Source organism: Eschscholzia californica, unplaced genomic scaffold (genome assembly GCF_041429995.1).
Source record: "Eschscholzia californica isolate CP2 unplaced genomic scaffold, dmEscCali1.0.p SCAF_1, whole genome shotgun sequence".
Lineage (NCBI taxonomy): Eukaryota > Viridiplantae > Streptophyta > Magnoliopsida > Ranunculales > Papaveraceae > Eschscholzia > Eschscholzia californica.
In genome coordinates this window covers 87999040-88016704 of record NW_028238198.1, presented here as the reverse complement: position 1 = coordinate 88016704, position 17665 = coordinate 87999040, and the positions used below count along the sequence as shown (strand labels likewise).

The 17665-nt window shown below is 37.3% G+C and overlaps 3 protein-coding genes, 1 long non-coding RNA gene and 1 pseudogene across 8 annotated transcripts; 3 read left to right on the top strand and 2 right to left on the bottom strand.

Moving 5' to 3' along the window:
- Positions 1–78: 78 nt before the first annotated feature.
- On the top strand, positions 79–3229 carry BZIP60 (basic region/leucine zipper motif 60). Its single transcript, XM_086657344.1, has 3 exons — positions 79–1106; positions 1973–2172; positions 2754–3229. The coding sequence occupies exons 1-3, from the start codon at positions 454–456 to the stop codon at positions 3026–3028; spliced, it is 1128 nt and encodes a 375-aa protein (XP_086513470.1). The 5' UTR covers positions 79–453; the 3' UTR covers positions 3029–3229.
- A 212-nt stretch (positions 3230–3441) lies between these two features.
- On the top strand, positions 3442–4691 carry LOC147570801 (uncharacterized). Its single transcript, XR_015231513.1, has 2 exons — positions 3442–4228; positions 4369–4691. It is a non-coding gene; the product is annotated as an uncharacterized LOC147570801 (long non-coding RNA).
- Positions 3818–8141, bottom strand: LOC147570799 (protein FAR1-RELATED SEQUENCE 5-like). Of its 4 annotated transcripts, none has more exons than XR_015231511.1 (3): positions 5583–8141; positions 4589–4858; positions 3818–4495 (listed from the first exon to the last, which is right to left on the bottom strand). XR_015231511.1 is itself a non-coding variant. In XM_086657346.1 (3 exons), exons 1-2 carry the CDS (start codon positions 6387–6389, stop codon positions 4688–4690), a joined length of 978 nt encoding a protein of 325 aa, XP_086513472.1. In that variant the 5' UTR covers positions 6390–8141; the 3' UTR covers positions 3818–4495; positions 4639–4687. The 4 variants fall into 4 exon arrangements, 3 of the variants coding, with proteins under 3 accessions (XP_086513472.1, XP_086513473.1, XP_086513471.1); XM_086657346.1 differs by having other exon boundaries at positions 4639–4858; XM_086657347.1 differs by having other exon boundaries at positions 4665–4858.
- Positions 6798–16642, top strand: LOC147570798 (cinnamoyl-CoA reductase 1-like). Its single transcript, XM_086657348.1, has 6 exons — positions 6798–8439; positions 8692–8852; positions 8938–9123; positions 15634–15796; positions 15967–16156; positions 16326–16642. The coding sequence occupies exons 1-6, from the start codon at positions 8301–8303 to the stop codon at positions 16456–16458; spliced, it is 972 nt and encodes a 323-aa protein (XP_086513474.1). The 5' UTR covers positions 6798–8300; the 3' UTR covers positions 16459–16642.
- LOC147570800 (protein FAR1-RELATED SEQUENCE 5 pseudogene) lies at positions 6801–8141 on the bottom strand (annotated as a pseudogene). Its single transcript, XR_015231512.1, has one exon. The product of XR_015231512.1 is annotated as a protein FAR1-RELATED SEQUENCE 5 pseudogene (transcript).
- Positions 16643–17665: the final 1023 nt, after the last annotated feature.

Genomic DNA, 17665 nt, shown 5'->3' with positions numbered 1-17665 from the left:
TAGGGAGTTGAAGCCTATAAAAAGTTGATAAATCCTTTTTAGAGAACGAATTCGTCCAAACTTGAATCAAAGCTAAATGTTCGTAGAGTACGAATTCGCTCTACATCTACTGATTTAGAGAATTTTAATAAATAGAGTAGTCAAAGCAAATTTACCACATTGAAATATTGAATGGAGGAGGGGCGCATGTAACACAAACGATACTAGCCAGCTAAAAAAAACTAGATTTTTTATTTTTATTTTTTTTTATGGAGGAAAGAGAAAGAAATTTGTGATTGGGCGGTGAAGAATAGGAATGATTTTCTATTGGTCGGGTGATGCACAAAAGTTGTTTCCTTTTTTTTTTTGGTCAGTTTGCTTAGGCATTAAGAAAGAAAGAAAGAATAAATAAATTGAGAAAGTGGAATCACCACCAGCACCTCATTTTGAGGGTTTTGAAGAAGAAGAATTAAAATGATGATCGATGGAGAAGAAGAAGATGATTTCTTCAGTCAGATTGATTTCGATACCATCTTCTCTTCAAACAGCGCTGATGATTTTATTACATTACCAGAACCAGAACAAGTAAAAAACAACAACAACAACAACAACGACTTCCCTCCTCCTCTTGTTCTCACCACCACTGATCCCTCCTCCTCCTCCTCCTCCGTTGTGGTTTCTCCTCCTCCTCCTCCTCCACTTCTTGAAACAACGCCGCTTCTACCTCAACAAGGACAAGGAGGAGGACTTTCTAATTATTATTATTATTCCGAATCTGATCCTACTTTCTCTATCGAAGCAATCGAGCATTTGTTGTTCAAAGATGATGATGATAATTATCTAGTACTGGAAGAGTATAATAATAATATTGATGATTTATCCAACAAGGCCGACGAATTCTTCTCTTCTGATTTCATCTATGACGACCAAGTTATTAGGAGGGTTTCTTCCTCCTCTAATAATAACGAAGGTTTCTCTTCCACTCCAGAATCTAATCCATCCGATGATAATAGCCAGGGCCACAAAGATCCTCCTGCTGCTCCTCAACCACCACCACCACCACCACTTATCAAACAAAAAGATGATGGCGATGATGATGATGATCCAGTTAGTAAGAAACGCAAAAGGTTCTAATTTCTTTCTCAATTTCACTTCTTCCTTCTATACATATATTGTATAGGGACTAGGTTTCCACTAGATTGCTAGAGTTTCCTCAAGTATATGAATTAAAACATATGAACAAACTCATTCTCTAATAAACCAAGTTGACTTGACAATGAAAAATAACAAGGTTCTTCAAACTGAAAAATTGAAGATCCAAACACATTTCATGAATTAACAAGTTGTAAAATCTTTCAAATACAGAGGAAAAGAGATGATCATTGAAATTCCAAAGAAAGAGTAGACAAGAGACAATTAAGATTAGTTACAATTCCTTGTATATTAATTACGAATCAAAGAGACCTAACTAAATGGAAAACAATTCTATTTCCAATGCATCAGGACACAAAATCAACCCAAACCCATGAAATTCTTAGGGTTCCCATTTTACCACTATTGAATGTGATTTGTTACATTCATTGCTTACTACTATGTAAATCACCCACTTTATACTCCTGGGAGTTATCTACAGAAATTAAATCAGAATGTGGTTGAGATTAAACACTAAAAATCAAATAAAGTAGTAGCTCTTCCCAATCCTAGAAAAAGTTGTAGATGATTGAACTGAAATAAAATGGAGGGCCAGACTTATCCCCTGAATGACCAACACAGCTGTTCAAATACGTACGATTGAACTGATGGAAGAGCTTTTGTTTTATATTTTCCTTGTTATTCCTATTTTGATATTGTAGAGGCTTGCTTATATGATTGCCCGTACATTACTGAAAAACCTTTTTGTCCGTTTTGGAAGAAGGACTAGTTAAATGTTTATTCAGAGTGCTCCGAAATTGTAATCCCATTTTGTAATAAAAATTAGTTATTGATTGTTCAGGCAGATGAGGAACAGAGATGCTGCAGTGAGATCAAGGGAGAGGAAAAAGGAATATGTTAGAGATCTGGAGGTGAAGAGCAAGTACCTTGAAAGTGAATGCAGGAGATTGCACCACTTACTAAACTGCTCCATCTCTGAAAATCAAAATCTCCATCTTCTTTTGCACAAGGCCAAGCAGGAGTCTGCTGTACTCTTCTTGGGTATGTTGAATATCTTCCCAATCAAAACCCCCCTTTTCTCCTATTTATTATGTCTTTCACACTATCATTCAGTTGTTCGCAAAAACGTAGTAACACTAACCACTTCATTTTCTAAGTGCATCATCCATCATACTTTCACTCACCACACCGTTATTCAACGGAAAGCTAGACCCTGTTTTGTTTGCAAACCAGATTCCAAAATCTAAGTCGAAGACAAACTGATTTCTTCCAAGTGCATGGTTAAGATTGATCTTTTCCTATATAGTCAAAGAAAACAAATGATGTTCTCAAATCATGTAGTATTTAAGTTGAGAACAGTATGGTGTATTAGTAGATTTTAAAACAATTTTCCGTCAGTTACATTAAGGAACCTTTTGATTGCTCTAAGATGATGTACGACACATGATAAGTAGTTCAGCTAATATCTCCTTTAATGGGAAAGGGAGACGTATTGATAGTGAGACGCGTAATGTTGCTCCACGATTGAACTTTTTTTTTTTTAAACTACTACATTCACTCGCAGATATTTTATTTTGAAATATTGCAAATTTGCAACTGATGAATAAATGAAATATTGGCAGAATCCCTGCTGTTGGGTTCCCTGCTTTGGTTCCTAGGTGCCATGTGCCTGTTCTCTCTGCCACCACCACCTCCACAAGGACTGGGCGAGCCAAGTCAACAGGCAGCAGGCGTACCACGTGTAAACGTGGTCAGCGCAAGTCTGAGTCAAAGAGTGGCAAGTAAGAGGAGAGGGTTTGGGATGCTAAGGCTGTTTTTCAAGAGAAAGCTATGCACCAATGCTACTACATCCAAAATGAAAGAATTATTTATCATGTTTGATGTAATCGTCCTGTGAACTTTTCATGGATTGGTGCTTTTTTTTCCCCTTCACTTCCTTTCTTTTAATATACTTACCTATGTAAGTAGATGTAATTTTGCTTCTTGTTTTGTCTTCTTTAGTAGGAGGTACATATAGATTTTGGGTCAATACTCCTTTGCTATTATCTGAATGTATTTTACCAAGTTTTTGGATTTTAGAGGAGCAGTTGTTTGGAGATAATGTGGTTAAAACTTAATGATTGGAGTGAAGAATAGGTATAGATACAAGTATACAACCATCAACTTGTGTTTTTTTTTTTCGGGATATGAAATCTACCAACCAACCGAACCTTTGGTTTTTGGGTGTTAGGGAAAAAAAGAGAGACAGACAGAGAGAGAGAGAGAGAGAGAGAGAGAGAGAGAGAGAGAGAGAGAGAGAGAGAGAGAGAGAGAGAGAGAGAGGTACATGCTATCGAAAGGGAGGGGAGTGAGTGATACAGATTTGAGATGGACGAGGTTACCATAAATCGCGAACCCCAAAGGAGGCGACAATGGCAGTGATCCAGTTGGGGATGATGGAGGAATCAACAAGTCCATTCTTCAGTCTTCATCTCTTGGGTATAATGACGGGCGCTTTGGCGTAGCTACTTCGCTGACTCCCAAAGAACAGTCCTTGGCCGGGCTGCGGTAACTAGTTCTTAGTACTAAGCTCAACCCAACCTCATCAAGTACTTCCTGATGTGGTCGGGTGTGATTGGTAACTCATCACTGTGTTCATATACCCCAAGAAATTTAAGCATTACATTAAGAATCAGGAGGGTTTTCAAAAAAAAAAACATTAGATAGATAGAGACAGAGAGGGAGAGAGTGACGATTTGGTTGTTCATGTACAAGTTGCACATCTGTAATATAATTTGCTCAACTGCAGACTAGTTTTTATAAGTAGTGGAAGCCGACAGGGGGGGGGGGGGGGGGGGGAAGCAATACTTATGCATTGGTAGAGCAATTAAGTTTGTGCCTATAATCTTTTGGCAAATGCTTCGGTATTTTATTACACACCAGGTCATCCTCTTCTGGGCTCATATAAAGTTCTTAGCTTCCCTAAATGTTCTTGGTGACGGTTTTCACTTTATTCTACAGGATGCCTCTACCCTATAAACGGCCTATGCATGTTGTGGTGGACAGGCCCATCGAGTTGACGGAAAATCCAAAACCTAAAATCGAAGTCATGGAACAGGTATTCCTGCTGCTGCCGACAACTTCCATTTTTCACCTTCTCTCCCATTTATAAGAAGAAAGGAGTTCTACTTAACTAGGGAGGTGTTGAAGCTGCTGCAACATATCTCTTCACTTTTTTCGGGCCTTTTGTCTGTGCAGGTGAACCTAGTCCAGAGTCAGCTCATTGAAGCCTGCTTTTTGAAACCCATAAAGTTAGGACGGTCATGCTGATCTGAATTCTTTGATGCCCTTTTATTCATTCACGGCGTCCGAAACATGCAATATTCTGAGGAGATGGAAACAAAGCTTGTCATCAAAGAAAGCTGCATAAAGAGCTTAGGAAAAGATTGTCACTAAGTAGCGAAGAAGAATTACCAACCTAACTACTTGAACCAAACTTCATCAATGAAATGTTTGCAATGCCTATACCTATACAAGAAATAAATAACATGTACCAGGCACCATGCTGGAGCGGTGACTACGATTCTCTCATACCAATTTTTAGGTTTTGGACTTTGACTGAAAGTTGCAGTTTTTGTTCCTCAATATCTTTCAAGATAGCTAGCAAATTTGCTCGATACACATTGCTCTTCCTATTTGACCGATCCAACTCCACTGATAATTCCTGTATCTTCTCGTCTTTCTCATCCTATCACAAAAAATAAAATAAGAATCTGTTATGACCGACACTGCAAAAATAACCACTGAGCAACTATAACAGCAGACATTGACCAGTACAGTGAAACCACTAACGGCAACTCAGTATCCCAGCAATGTGAGCCATATCGAAATAAACATAGGAAACTAACTCTGACATGTTTGTTTGTTAATGTCTATACAGAAACTAATACTCAATGAAGCTATATAACACCCAGCTCAATATCGGTTATACTGTCCTTGATTTATGCACCACCTAGACCCCAAAAGTTTAGTTTTACGTGGCACACTATTTTTCTTTGGCAAGGGCCTCCCTTACTAATTTAGGCACCAAACTCACCTAGAAGTCCCCTAAGACAATGTCTTCAATGAAGGTCTTCCTTCCTAAGATATGTGGGGCTAAGTGTCATGCAGTTGGAAAATATCATTTCACACCAGAGTGGCACCAAAGCAATCTGAGAAATACTTCTTATACTCATTATATAATTGGCATATTATCTCAAAGTAGCATTGACCAAAAGATCTCATAGGGAAAATAGATTTATCTCCATGTAAAAATCCCAATTCATCGACATTGGAACCAGATACGACAGTATGGAATATTGAGAAACCAAAGCGAAAAAACAAGTAATAGATGTAGAACGATAAGTTCTCATTTACGAGCAATTTTGAATAAAACGTGCATACTGTGGAACTAAGATGCAAGAGTAACTTACGGCACTTTGAGATTGACCAAACCCCAACTGATGACCGGCATTGCTATAAACTCCATCAACACCATTGTCTTCCTGACTACTTATGTTGAGAATGGGAAGTTTCCCTCCATTTTTTCTTGCATAAGCAACTTTTTTTGCAGCCTCCTGGAGGGAGAACATGGCCACATAGTAAATGTCAGTAGTTTTTTCCCCTTCACTTGCATACTTAAGGGCCTCATGCCTTAAGTTGTTGTACCTTACAGTTTGGGACTCCCGATAACTATTCAATAGATCCCTGGGGCGTTCTTCAAGTAGAACACCACTCTTGGCATTTCTCGTCCATCGTTTCAGAACATAATGAGATGGAAGCTTAAGAACATTTGTGACTCTAAATACCGTCAGCACATGTCTGCATAGAAGACCTGAGAACTCAAACATCTGGCAGCTACAAGTTGCTTCCATCTCAAGAACATTGAATTTCACGAAATATGCTCTATGATCTTCCCCGAACTTTGATACTCGATATCTTGTTACTGAACCACCATCCTCCATTTTGGTTGCCATGAAAGTTAGAGTCTCAACCAACTCTTCTTGAAATTTGGTAAACAGTTTCTTGGTGTACACTTCTGCTGCTTGCTTCTCCATGGGAGATGGCGTCTTCAGATCTGGCGTGGTGTTTATTGTTTCAAAATCTGCTTTCACTTCTTTCTCATACCGACTTTCCACCGCCTTCTCGTATAGCTTCGTAAAATATGGTAGAGCAGTCGAAGCATTCAAATACCCATCGAAATAAGAGTTGATACTATCACTGCGCTGGGTAATAGACATCTCCGCAAAGAACGTATCTCTTAAATATACCGGGACCCAGTGCCTGCGAGACACGTATACTGATTCCAGCCATTCATGCCCCCCAAGACCATATCTAGCGATGAGAGACAACCAACAAGATTCGAACTCCTCAACCGATTCGGTCAGATTAACACATTTATGGAACTCACTTTCCAGATTCGGATATTCAAGAAACAAATGTGACAACTTTTCCTGCCCTTCTTTAAAGATGTGCCACTTGCAGAAACGATGTCGAGTCTCCGGGAGTACCTCTGTGATTGCAGACCGTATAACCCGATCATAGTCGGTGGTAATTGAAACCGGATGACGACCAGATATTGCTGCTAGCCATGTCTTAAACAGCCAAACGAATGATTCTTCAGATTCATTTATGAGGAGAGCGCAACCAAACTAGACAGGCTGCCCATGATGGTTTAACCCGGTGAAGGGAGCAAAAGGCAACCTATAGCGATTCGTCCTGTAGGTAGTGTCAAATGTAACCGTATCTCCGAAGTAAGTATAGTTCATCCTGGCCTTGGAATCAACCCAGAACACATTGCTGAAGTAGTGATCTTCATCACCCTGGACAGAATAGAAGAAGGATGGATTCTCAGCGTGCAATTGCTTTAAATAGTCTAGAAGGACCCGAGTATCTCCTCCTAGGGTTTTCTGACGACAACTCCTCATGTAATTCCTACAGTCACGCTCCGTGAATCCAACGTTGTTAATGCCACCATATTCTTTAATCAAAACAGCCATAATCGCACTCGGACCCATCCCAGCACCCTGCAAGGTATCAATCAGTACTTTTGCATTACCGGAGACATGTCTGTGGGATCTAAGACAATGAACCTTGTCTAGGGGCACAAGATCGTGATTGTGTTCTCTCTCGAAGTAAGACACAACCCACTTTTCGGAGCTCTGTACCTTGACGACCATGGAGGCTTTACAACCCATTCTAGTGGCAGCTCGAGGGCGCTTGACCTTATTATTATTTTTAGCATCGGTACTACTACTACTACACCCAGCAGGTCTTTCTCTATCAACGCGAAACCCTTCCTTGGCACAAACGAATGATCTGAGTATGATGGCTCCATCGCGTTTAGAGCGACGGGACATGCTGACACGAGTACCGAATCCGACTCTGCGAGCATAGGAGTTGTAGAATGCTTTAGCTGACTCTTCAGACTCGAATTCCATCCCCTCATAAGGTTCGAGATTTCCGTCAGGTGGAATATAGAAATCCCCCCTAGACTCCAACAACAACAACGGAACGTGGTCAGATTCTTCTTCTTCTTCTTCTTGGTCGTCGTCGTCGACCTCAACAGGGTGTTGAATGTCTAGTACTACAGTGTCATCATCACCCGTATCGAATTCCATCACATGGTTTTGTTCTATGTTAAGTGGTTCAAACTCCATCCGGGGTCTAACTATTTTACTCTCTGTGACTACTACTACTACTAGTAAGTGATGATGGGTAGTTAGAGACTTAGAGTCTTAGAGAAAGACAAAAAAAAGAAAAATCATTCCATTATGAAGTAGAAATGAGGAGGAAGAATAGCTCACCATAACGATCATGATACCAAACTTTAATCAAGTAGGGATTTTTCTTGTCTTCTTTACTGACAGAAGTAGACTCTAGGTAGGATCATACATACCTTTTTAGGGTTTAATAATTTGAGATTATGGTGGGTGGTGGCGATGATACCTTCTGATGGCGATCATACATTTCTTCTAGCTGCCAAACGGTTGACCATCCACCTGACTTGAGTGAGGCTGAGGAGGGCTGAGGCCCTGAGGTGAGGGGGACAACAAATGAACTGGAACGACTTTTGCCAATCCGGTTCCACAATCTTTTCTGGGCTATAATAAAGGCTACCAACCAAGAGAAAGAAAGAAAGAAAGAAAGAGATGACGACGACGACGACGACGACGACGACGAAGGAAAGAGTTTGTGTAACCGGTGCCGGCGGATATCTAGCATCTTGGGTCGTCCAACACTTACTCTCTAAGGGAACCTACTTTGTCAATGGAACAGTTCGTCATCCAAGTACCTAATTAACCTAATTAACTTTAACTCTCTCTCTCTCTCTCTATATATATATATATTGGGGATTTTGATATCTGATGAATCTGTGGGTTTATAAATTGGGGATTGGATAATAGTTTCCATCATCTCCAACTAATTATGTGGGTTTATTTATTGCTCACACATAAGATAGGGTCTAGATATGATAAAATAAATTGAAAATACATCTTGTTTTTTAAATTATGTCCATTGAAACTGATGATCCCTTTCCAGGTGATGAAAAGAATGCACATTTAAAGAATCTTAAAGAGAATTTTCAACTCTTTAAGGCAGACTTGTTGGACTGTGATAGCCTCTCTACCGCCATTACAGGATGTACAGGAGTTCTCCATGTTGCTTGTCCCGTCCCTTCCGGACGTGTAGCTAATCCCGAGGTATATCTTTTAGTAATTGGTTTTTGACCTTCCAAATGCTGCTTTCAATTCTTTACTTTGAAATGTTCATATTCTTATGTTTCAGGTAGACATGATTCAACCTGCTCTAACAGGTACCCTTAATGTACTACGAGCATGTACTGAGGCAAAAGTTAAGAGGGTCGTGATCGTGTCATCTGTTGCCTCTGTTATGATGAACCCAAACTGGCCAAAGGGTCAACTCATGGATGAATCATGTTGGTCTGACAAAGAATTCTGCAAAAAAACCGAGGTAACTTAATTAAAATGGATAATTCTCACTTTTTTCGCTACCACAGTTTGAGTCGATAAACATGTTTAGTGAAGCACAAACAATATTAGCTATCTGAGCAGATTCAAGAGCTTGCTTGCACATATCATAAGAGTTTTCTTTTACATAGTATAAAGATATGTGGATAACAACGAAATCTCAGAAACAAAGTTTAAGAGTGGATTTGAGGAATCACTAAGGGCTATAATGTCACAAAATTCCTCCATGGGCAGATATACATAGTTGGATAAACAATGAAATCCTAATGTCCCTCTAACTGATTTATGGCTCTAGAGAAAGCAGATGAAGTAGGCAAAGTAGTTGCGAACTTCATTGAGGATATTTGTTTGTGGTTAAAACCGATGCATGCAGTCGACCAAAACAATTGTTCCACATGCACTAGATAAGGTACGTCCAAATGGTATAAATCACCAAACCAATACCGTAAAGCAATTGCTCGCAATTGAGACATAACTGAGAGTTATGTCTTATCCTAAGTCACCTAGCTGATCCGTGTAGAACGAAGCGGAACAAAAGAACAAAAACTGCATAATCAAGGCGAATTGGGCTAAAACGCCTAAAGTAAATGAATAAAGAAACGGTGAAACCTTACCTAGATGGCTGGAGATCCCACGGTCGAGGTTCAAAGGGACATTGGAAGATATTATGACTAGATAGTAACACTGAAAGAGATATCTATGTCTCATCCATTCATAAGATGAAATCATTATTGCATGCATTGAGAGGCCAATCGTTAGGCCTTTATGAATTCGAAAACTTAGATTGATTCTAGCGCGAGGTATAGCGCGATACCTTATTACAGAAATCTAATATGTGGGCGAGCAGGGGTCGGGTCTATGGTAGGGTCGCCTGGGCCGACTTCTCTAGAGCACACACGAAATCGGGATTTTTCAAGGTCGATGGACACAACTGAGAACCTTAGTAAAGGATTTGTTGTGTGATAACTATTATTGGAATCAGATCCAATTTTAGATCGGTTAAACTTTTCAAACATAGAAATGGGACACGCTGTTGCGTTCGTCTTGTCGAACTCTCAAGTTTAGATCCAAGAGTAACTCAAATCCGATTCCGGATGAATGAGGTATTCTCGTTTGTAATTTTTTGACGAATTTGGTGCAGAAACTAAAAGGTAAGATGGGAAAGTTTGGTTGAGGATTGTTTTGCCATATGGACGCCTAGATCTGACGGCTCAAATCACACCCAAACGAAATAATCCTAACGCTTGGTAGATTTGATTAGTGGTTGACGTGGGTGTCGAAGTCCCTTGTTTTTAGTCGCAATCTCTTCGGGCATGCTAAAGGATCCACGACATCGCGTTTATTCCACGATTTCAAGTCAGATTTGGTGGTCTAGATCGCAACCGGGCAATATAACGACAGAGCCCTTGTATCTCTTCAACACGTCCCATCTCTTGGTTCAAGCGTCTCTAATTTCAAAAAAGATGTCCCAAACACTCGCAACTACTCGATTCATATAAATTAGACCCAAACAAACTCCAAACCTCATTCCATTTTCTCCCGTGCTTTTAACATAATGAGTTCTACATTCTAGTTTGTCTAGAATATCAACTATATGGAGAAAGTCAGGACCATTCTAGTGTGTCTAGAATAACAACTCTATGTGGAATGTCAGGTGGATTCTAGTTCGTTGAGAATATCAAGTTAGAAGAAATCTATTTTAAATTAACCCAAGTGCAAAATTAGGAACATGTAATTGTGTGCAGAAAACAAGACAGAAATTGGGAGCATTCAAGTTTATCTGTAACAGAAGTCAGGAGTCAGGAGCATTCAAGTCAGAGAAGTCAAAGAGTTCATGTTGCTTACGAATGTTCGCCTGCTTTCAGAACTGTGAAGCACCATCAACTCCAAAAGGAAGTCTTTGGATCCGGGGAGACATACAATCAACCATTGTTGTTGTTACAGGGTGTAAAATGTTTCAAAGAAAGATAATTTATTTTCGTCTCGACTTAACTGATAGAGAAATATATCAATAGTTATGTCTGAATGAACGTTTAGTTTTAGGCAGTAACGTTGTCGAAAGGGCTACTCTGGTCTGAGTACAACCAGGAATTCTGTGGCGAAACAGATATAGTCACAACTCGAAATATAATCAGAATTAAGGGTACTTTCGAAAAATTGAAGTTTGACTCATGAGTCAATGTACGAGAAAACACAATTAGGGGTTCATCTCGGCATTTCGCCTAAGTTAGAGGGCGATTCGAGAAGCTGGTCATACTTTAGAAGGCCAATGGGAAACAACCCTTTCTTAACAGCGGTAGATATTCTAGTTGAAATTAATCAAAGAAATTGTTTTATTCCTTGATGGTTTTCAAAAGAATTACAAGACTCTATTTATAGAGTTAGAATACTACTAGTTTCTAGTTTAGTAGTTGTTAATATCTAATAGTTTGTAAATAATAGTTCCTAATATCTAGTGGTGGCCAATACGCGGACAACCGTTTTTCTTATATGAACAATTATTTTCGGGCCCGATGCAAGTCAACTATGCTTGACTTAGTTGACTTTGATTTAATAAGAGGACAACTCCATAAAGTCTTAAATACTAATAATTAGTAACTTGTGGACTACTAACAAAAATAATAGTTAAAGATTGAAAACCTAAACTGTCTTCTTCTTCATCTTCTTCCTTCTTCTTAGTCTTATTCTTCTTTCTTCACTTTTACTAAAAGTAAACTGTAGTTTCTACCATTTTTTTTTATCAAACCCTAGATGGATGAAGAAGACAAAATCTCTTCTTAGTCTTATTCTTCTTTCTTCACTTCTACTAAAATAAACTGTAGTTTGTACCATTTTTTTTATCAAACCCTAGATGGATGAAGAAGACAAAATCCCTCAATCTGCACCTGAAGAAGTTTTTCTGGGCGTTTCTATAATAGGCATTAATGACATTGATGAGGTAAAACAAAACATAACTTGCGACGATAATCTGGCAAAATCAGACAATTTTCCAGATTTTCGTAGCAACTTAGCTTCTGTTATGTCGTATTTTCGGAGAAAACCGACGAAAATATTGCATAACAGAAGCTAAGTTGCGACGAAAATCTGACAAATTTTCTGATTATGCCAGATTTTCGTCGCAAGTGATGTTCTGTTATGCCATATTTTTGCACAACCCATATTACCAGATTCATCTTCCTCTTCACCATCGTTTTCAGAGTCGGATCCAACAGATCCATCTTCGTCTTCCACATCTTCTCTAATTTTTGCCATCAGTACCATCTTCTTCTTCATGGTTGGTTTTAGAGTTTTAGGGTTCTAACCTTTGTCTTTGGGGAGATTCTACAACAACTCCCTTGCCTTTGTTTGATGCCATAACCACTAATGCTTCTCCAAGAAATTTCTCTCTCTAGAAATTTGGGTGATGATGAAGAACAAGTAATAGAAGAGATGAAGACTAAACTAACCTAGGGTTTATGGAGAAAGAGAGAGGTCATTAAATAATACATCTGATTCTAAGAGGACTTGAGTGAAAATAATAGAGAGTTGTCCCCTTAGAAACTGATGTCCATATAAAAATTTAATTTTTTTGCGTTGTCCACATAAGATAGTTGTCCATATAAGAAAAACAGTTGTCCGCGTATAATATTTACTATTTTCTAATATCCCAATATAGAAAAGATATTATATGAAATATCTCAATATAGGAAAGAATCTCAACACTCCCCCTCAAGTTGGTGCATAGATATCACACATGCTCAACTTGTACACCAATTCAAAAAATATTCGGCTTGAAATTGCTTTGGTAAAAACATCAACTACTGTGTTAACCATTTGCAAAACCTTCGCACTTGCAGCAGAATAATCACCATGACCCGACTCAGACTCCAAAACATAAATTTCTTTACTGAGCTGGTCACTCTCATGCTCCAATGATTTTAGCCTCCGTGCTTCGTTGTTTAGTTGCTCGTTGCGCTCATTGAGCAGGTTTATCTCGTTATATTGGTGAGCTATGACCTCCTTTTGTTTTGATAATTTACCTTCCAGTTTTTTGATGGAGGATTCATTTCTATCAAGTGATGTCTCCAATTCATGAATAAGAGTTCGTTGCTCAGTTTCACATTTTGTTTCCACATTCCCATGCATCTTCAATTCAATAGCCTCCTTTTTTAATCTTTCTCTTTCTGCAGTAAGACAACTGATCATTAATTCACGCCGTTTAACTTCTGATACTAACTCTTCTGCCTTCTGGTTGGCCAATGAGGCCACAAATTTTGCATGTTGTTTACCAAGTTCAGTTGGTTCCAAAGTTACCTCCATTTGCTTTAAACGTGCGCTTACTTTACCAACTACCGTCATATTTTCAAGGGTTATTTCCCAAATAGCCCCCAACTTTATGACCGGTTTCCTGCCTAGCCCCCTACTTTATCAAAAATACCCAGATGACCCCCTTTTTCAGTTACCGTTATAACTCCGTTAATTAGTCATCACATCTCTCCCTCCATCTCATCACCTCTCTCTGCCACCTCATCTTCTCACCACCTCATTGTCTTCACCGGCAAAGGTCGCCGACCGGCCAATATTCCGGCCGGTGACCGTCAAACATTAAAAAAAAAAACATTTTTTTCTCTCTCTTCTTCTTCTTCCTCTCTGTTCTCTCTCTAAAAACTCTATCTTTCTAAAAACTCTATCTTTCTAATACCACCATTAAATTAAACCTAGGGACCAAATCAACATAAATTTGTTGGTAATTGGTAATCACAAAAAAAACATAGATTTGTTGGTGGTGTCCCTAGATTCTTCTCGTTCACAACTTCAAATCTGTGTAGCTATTTTACAGATTTGTTCATAAAAACCCTCTGTCTCATTATCTCTTTCTCTCTCTAAAATGTTTCTCTCTTTCTCATCATCTCTTTCTATTTCTGAAAACTCAAACCCAAATCAAGGTCAAACACAAAACACCAAAGCAGATGATGGACCTAGCTTCATCATCATAGGTGAATACTGGAGGATTATGATTGATTAACAACAATAAAAAATTTCATATCCAATGGAAGGATCGCCATTAATTGATGATGTTTCCATTGTGATCTAGATATACCAGTGCCCAGATCTGCCGTTTTTCAAACCCGAGCAATGGTTAATGGCAGAGTTTGTGGGCACTACCCTAATGCGACTTGGGCCGCCTCTCGCTTCCCCTGGGGCGCCTAAAGGCGCTCGCCTAAGCGTCTGAAAGCGCCACCTGGGGAAATCTACTGTTGTCGCCTCAAATAAAAGCGACACTTCTCCTAACCTGTCGCTTTGGGCGCTTAAGCGAGCTTAAGCGTCGCCTTTTACAACATAGTTGACAAATAGCTTTAACAAGATTATTTTTTGCCTTATTTTGTGTCATCATTGCGGAAGCATCAGTTGTTTCAGATTCTCCGTTCATCGTTGTGCGTTGAACAAGCTCACGACGAACCAAAGCATAACATTCTTCTAAATCAGGAGTGGGATCCTTTCTCAAATTTTCATCACGAATTTGTTCAAATATACCATCTAACCCAGCAAGAAAAATATGCACCCATTGTCGTTGAACTGATTTACGATGAAGATGAAGCTTGAAGGTTCCTGTGAGCTAAGATAGAAAAAGAAGATGAAGATGAAGGTTCTTTCTCCTTCAATCGACAAAAAATTTCAAAAAACAAATTTAAGATCGTTGGCTCTGGTATCAAGTTGAAATTGATCAAAGAAATTGTTTTATTCCTTAATGGTTTTCAAAAGAATAACAAGACTCTATTTATAGAGTTAGAATACTACTAGTTTCCAATTTAATAGTTGTTAATATCTAATAGTTTGTAAATAATAATTCCTAATATCTAATAGCTTCTAACATCTTTACTAGTTTCTAATCTTTACTATTTTTAATATCCCAATATTGGAAAGATATTATATGAAATATTTCAATATAGGAAAGAATCTCAACAATTCTCTCTTGGGTGCTATTAAGCAATTTCAATTGAGATATTTCAACTGTGACTGATTTGAACCTAGAAAAAATGTAAAAAAGGAATAGTACTCTTTGACGAAGCGGATCAAGAATCATTATTCTTTCGACACAAGAAAAGGTGGAAAATTCCTTTTCTTGTGTCGAAGATTAGGAAGGCGAGTAATACCTCCTAGAATCTGTTGTTCCTTTCATTTATCCCTTGCTTTATAGTCTCCTACCACGTATGTCTATAATCTATTAACTGTTTAAGAATTCCTTTTTTGATTGTTATTTAGAAAGTCTGACTGGGTTACTTTAATACATGACTAGAAAATCTTATTTGTAGTTCACATGAAAAAGACTAACTTTTTTCAAGTACGATGAGCTAGAGTTATAAAACGTTTCTATTTATGACATCTAGAATAATTTGATTAGTGATATTATCTTCTCTTTGAATTATGTTTGTTTTCGTCAAATATCAAAAGGGTTAAAAACCATATGTTTATTCATCTAAAGTAAGCCTCCTTCCTTTTTTTGTTGGTTCAGAACTGGTATTGCTACTCCAAAACAGAAGCAGAAAGTGAGGCTCTGGAGTACGCAAAGAGAAACGGACTTGATATAGTAACAGTGTGTCCTTCCCTTATCATAGGGCCGATGTTGCAGTCAACAATGAATGCCAGTAGCTTGGTTCTTGTAAAGATTTTAAAAGGTCCACCCTCATATTAAACTTAGATAGGCATATGTTTACGATGGATGTCTAATCTTGCCTTAAGATTTTTTTGCTAGTGAGATCTTTTTTGATATCAATTGAAATTTGAAAGACCACCTTTATTGTACCCATTGTCTAATTATTACATTGTTTTGGGGTGATTAAATCAGATGGGTGTGAGGAGATGGTGAATAGTGTGAGACATGTGGTGGATGTGCGTGATGTTGCTGAAGCAGTACTGCTGACTTATGAGAAGCCTGAAGCTGAAGGGAGATACATATGTACTGCATATTCGATTAGAACGAATGATTTGGTTGAGAAGCTGAAGAGCCTCTATCCACATTACAATTATCCCAAGAAGTAAGTCCGATTTTGAAGTCTTTCCACATGATTCAAGATAATTTAATCGATTGAAACAGGTTGTGTAAGTTATTAGTTTACTTGATTGGTGCCAAAGCCTTGTGGCTAGGAGGGCCTTTGGTTTTCTTACTTCTCTAACTATATTTTGGTGTTATGAACTTTGTGGCAGAATTATAGAGGGGGAGGAAGCTAAGAAGCTGAGTTCTGAGAAATTAGAGAAGCTGGGATGGAAATACAGGCCATTAGAAGAGACCTTGAAGGAGGCTGTCCAGAGCTATAAAGACAAGGGCCTCCTCGATTAAGAAGATGGCAAGAATTACATGTTTGGAGGGTGAGAGTAGAGAGAGAGAGAGATATGTGCAAAAGCCTTGATAGACTATGCAGATAATAAACTCAAACTCAAGTAAGGGAGACGATGATGATGGTGATATCTTCTCTCGTCCTACTCTTAGCAACAATAATGAATGAAGAAACCAATTTCATGTATTCTATCTCACTTAGATGTTTGTGTTAGAAAAAAATAACCTAATTAACTTGTTCAGGAATATGAAGATAAACGATATGAAAGTAAAAGCAGAGACACCAAGATTATTTAACGTGGCAAAAAACCCTTCAAGATAGAGGGTAAAAAATCACGGGACCTAGTCCAGATCTGTAGACAAAATGTCTTTATAGACATTTTAAGACATTTGATTCATGGACAAAAAGTCTTTATGGACATTTCAAGACATTTGGTTTATAGACAAAATGTTTTGGAGACATTTCAACATATTGAATCCATGGACAAAATGTGCAGTGGATATTATTATTATTATTATTATTATTATTATTATTATTATTATTATTATTATTATTATTATTATTATTATTATTATTATTATTATTATTATTATTATTATTATCTCATCATGGATGACAATTGGTAGGCATTTATTATTTTAGTAGTATCATTATTGTCCAACCATACAAAATAATATATTTGTACTCATATTTTAAAAATATATTTTTCGAGTTTTGTGGACGTCTGTGGATATCTGAGGACATTTATGGACAATTGGTGGACATTTATTTATTTAATTTTATCATTATTACTATAATATAATATAATAATATAATAATATAATAATATAATAATACAATAATATAGTAACATATAATAAGATAATAATAATATAACATAGTAATATAATAAGATAATATTATAAAATATAATAATAATATAATATATAATAATAATAATAATACAATAATATAGTAATATAAGAAAATAATGTAATAATAATAGGATAATAATAATATAATATAGTAATATGATAATAATATCATTATTACTATAATATAATAATAATAATATAATATAATAATAATACAATAATATAGTAACATATAATATAGTATAATAATATAATAATAAGATAATATTATAATAATATAATAATATAGTAATGGCAATAATATCATTATTACTATAATAAAGTATTATAATAATTAATATTTTTATATATTATT

Coding starts and splice junctions, on each gene's coding strand:
- BZIP60 (XM_086657344.1), top strand. CDS start 454: ATGATGATCGATGGAGAAGAAGAAGATGATTTCTTCAGTCAGATTGAT. Junction 1,107..1,972: donor GTTAGTAAGAAACGCAAAAG/GTTCTAATTTCT, acceptor TTGATTGTTCAG/GCAGATGAGGAACAGAGATG. Junction 2,173..2,753: donor GTCTGCTGTACTCTTCTTGG/GTATGTTGAATA, acceptor AAATATTGGCAG/AATCCCTGCTGTTGGGTTCC.
- LOC147570799 (XM_086657345.1), bottom strand. CDS start 6,389: ATGTCTATTACCCAGCGCAGTGATAGTATCAACTCTTATTTCGATGGG. Junction 4,859..5,582: donor TTGGTCAATCTCAAAGTGCC/GTAAGTTACTCT, acceptor TTTTTGTGATAG/GATGAGAAAGACGAGAAGAT. Junction 4,496..4,704: donor AGTCCAAAACCTAAAAATTG/GTATGAGAGAAT, acceptor CCATCTCCTCAG/AATATTGCATGTTTCGGACG.
- LOC147570798 (XM_086657348.1), top strand. CDS start 8,301: ATGACGACGACGACGACGACGACGACGACGAAGGAAAGAGTTTGTGTA. Junction 8,853..8,937: donor GACGTGTAGCTAATCCCGAG/GTATATCTTTTA, acceptor CTTATGTTTCAG/GTAGACATGATTCAACCTGC. Junction 15,797..15,966: donor TCTTGTAAAGATTTTAAAAG/GTCCACCCTCAT, acceptor TGATTAAATCAG/ATGGGTGTGAGGAGATGGTG.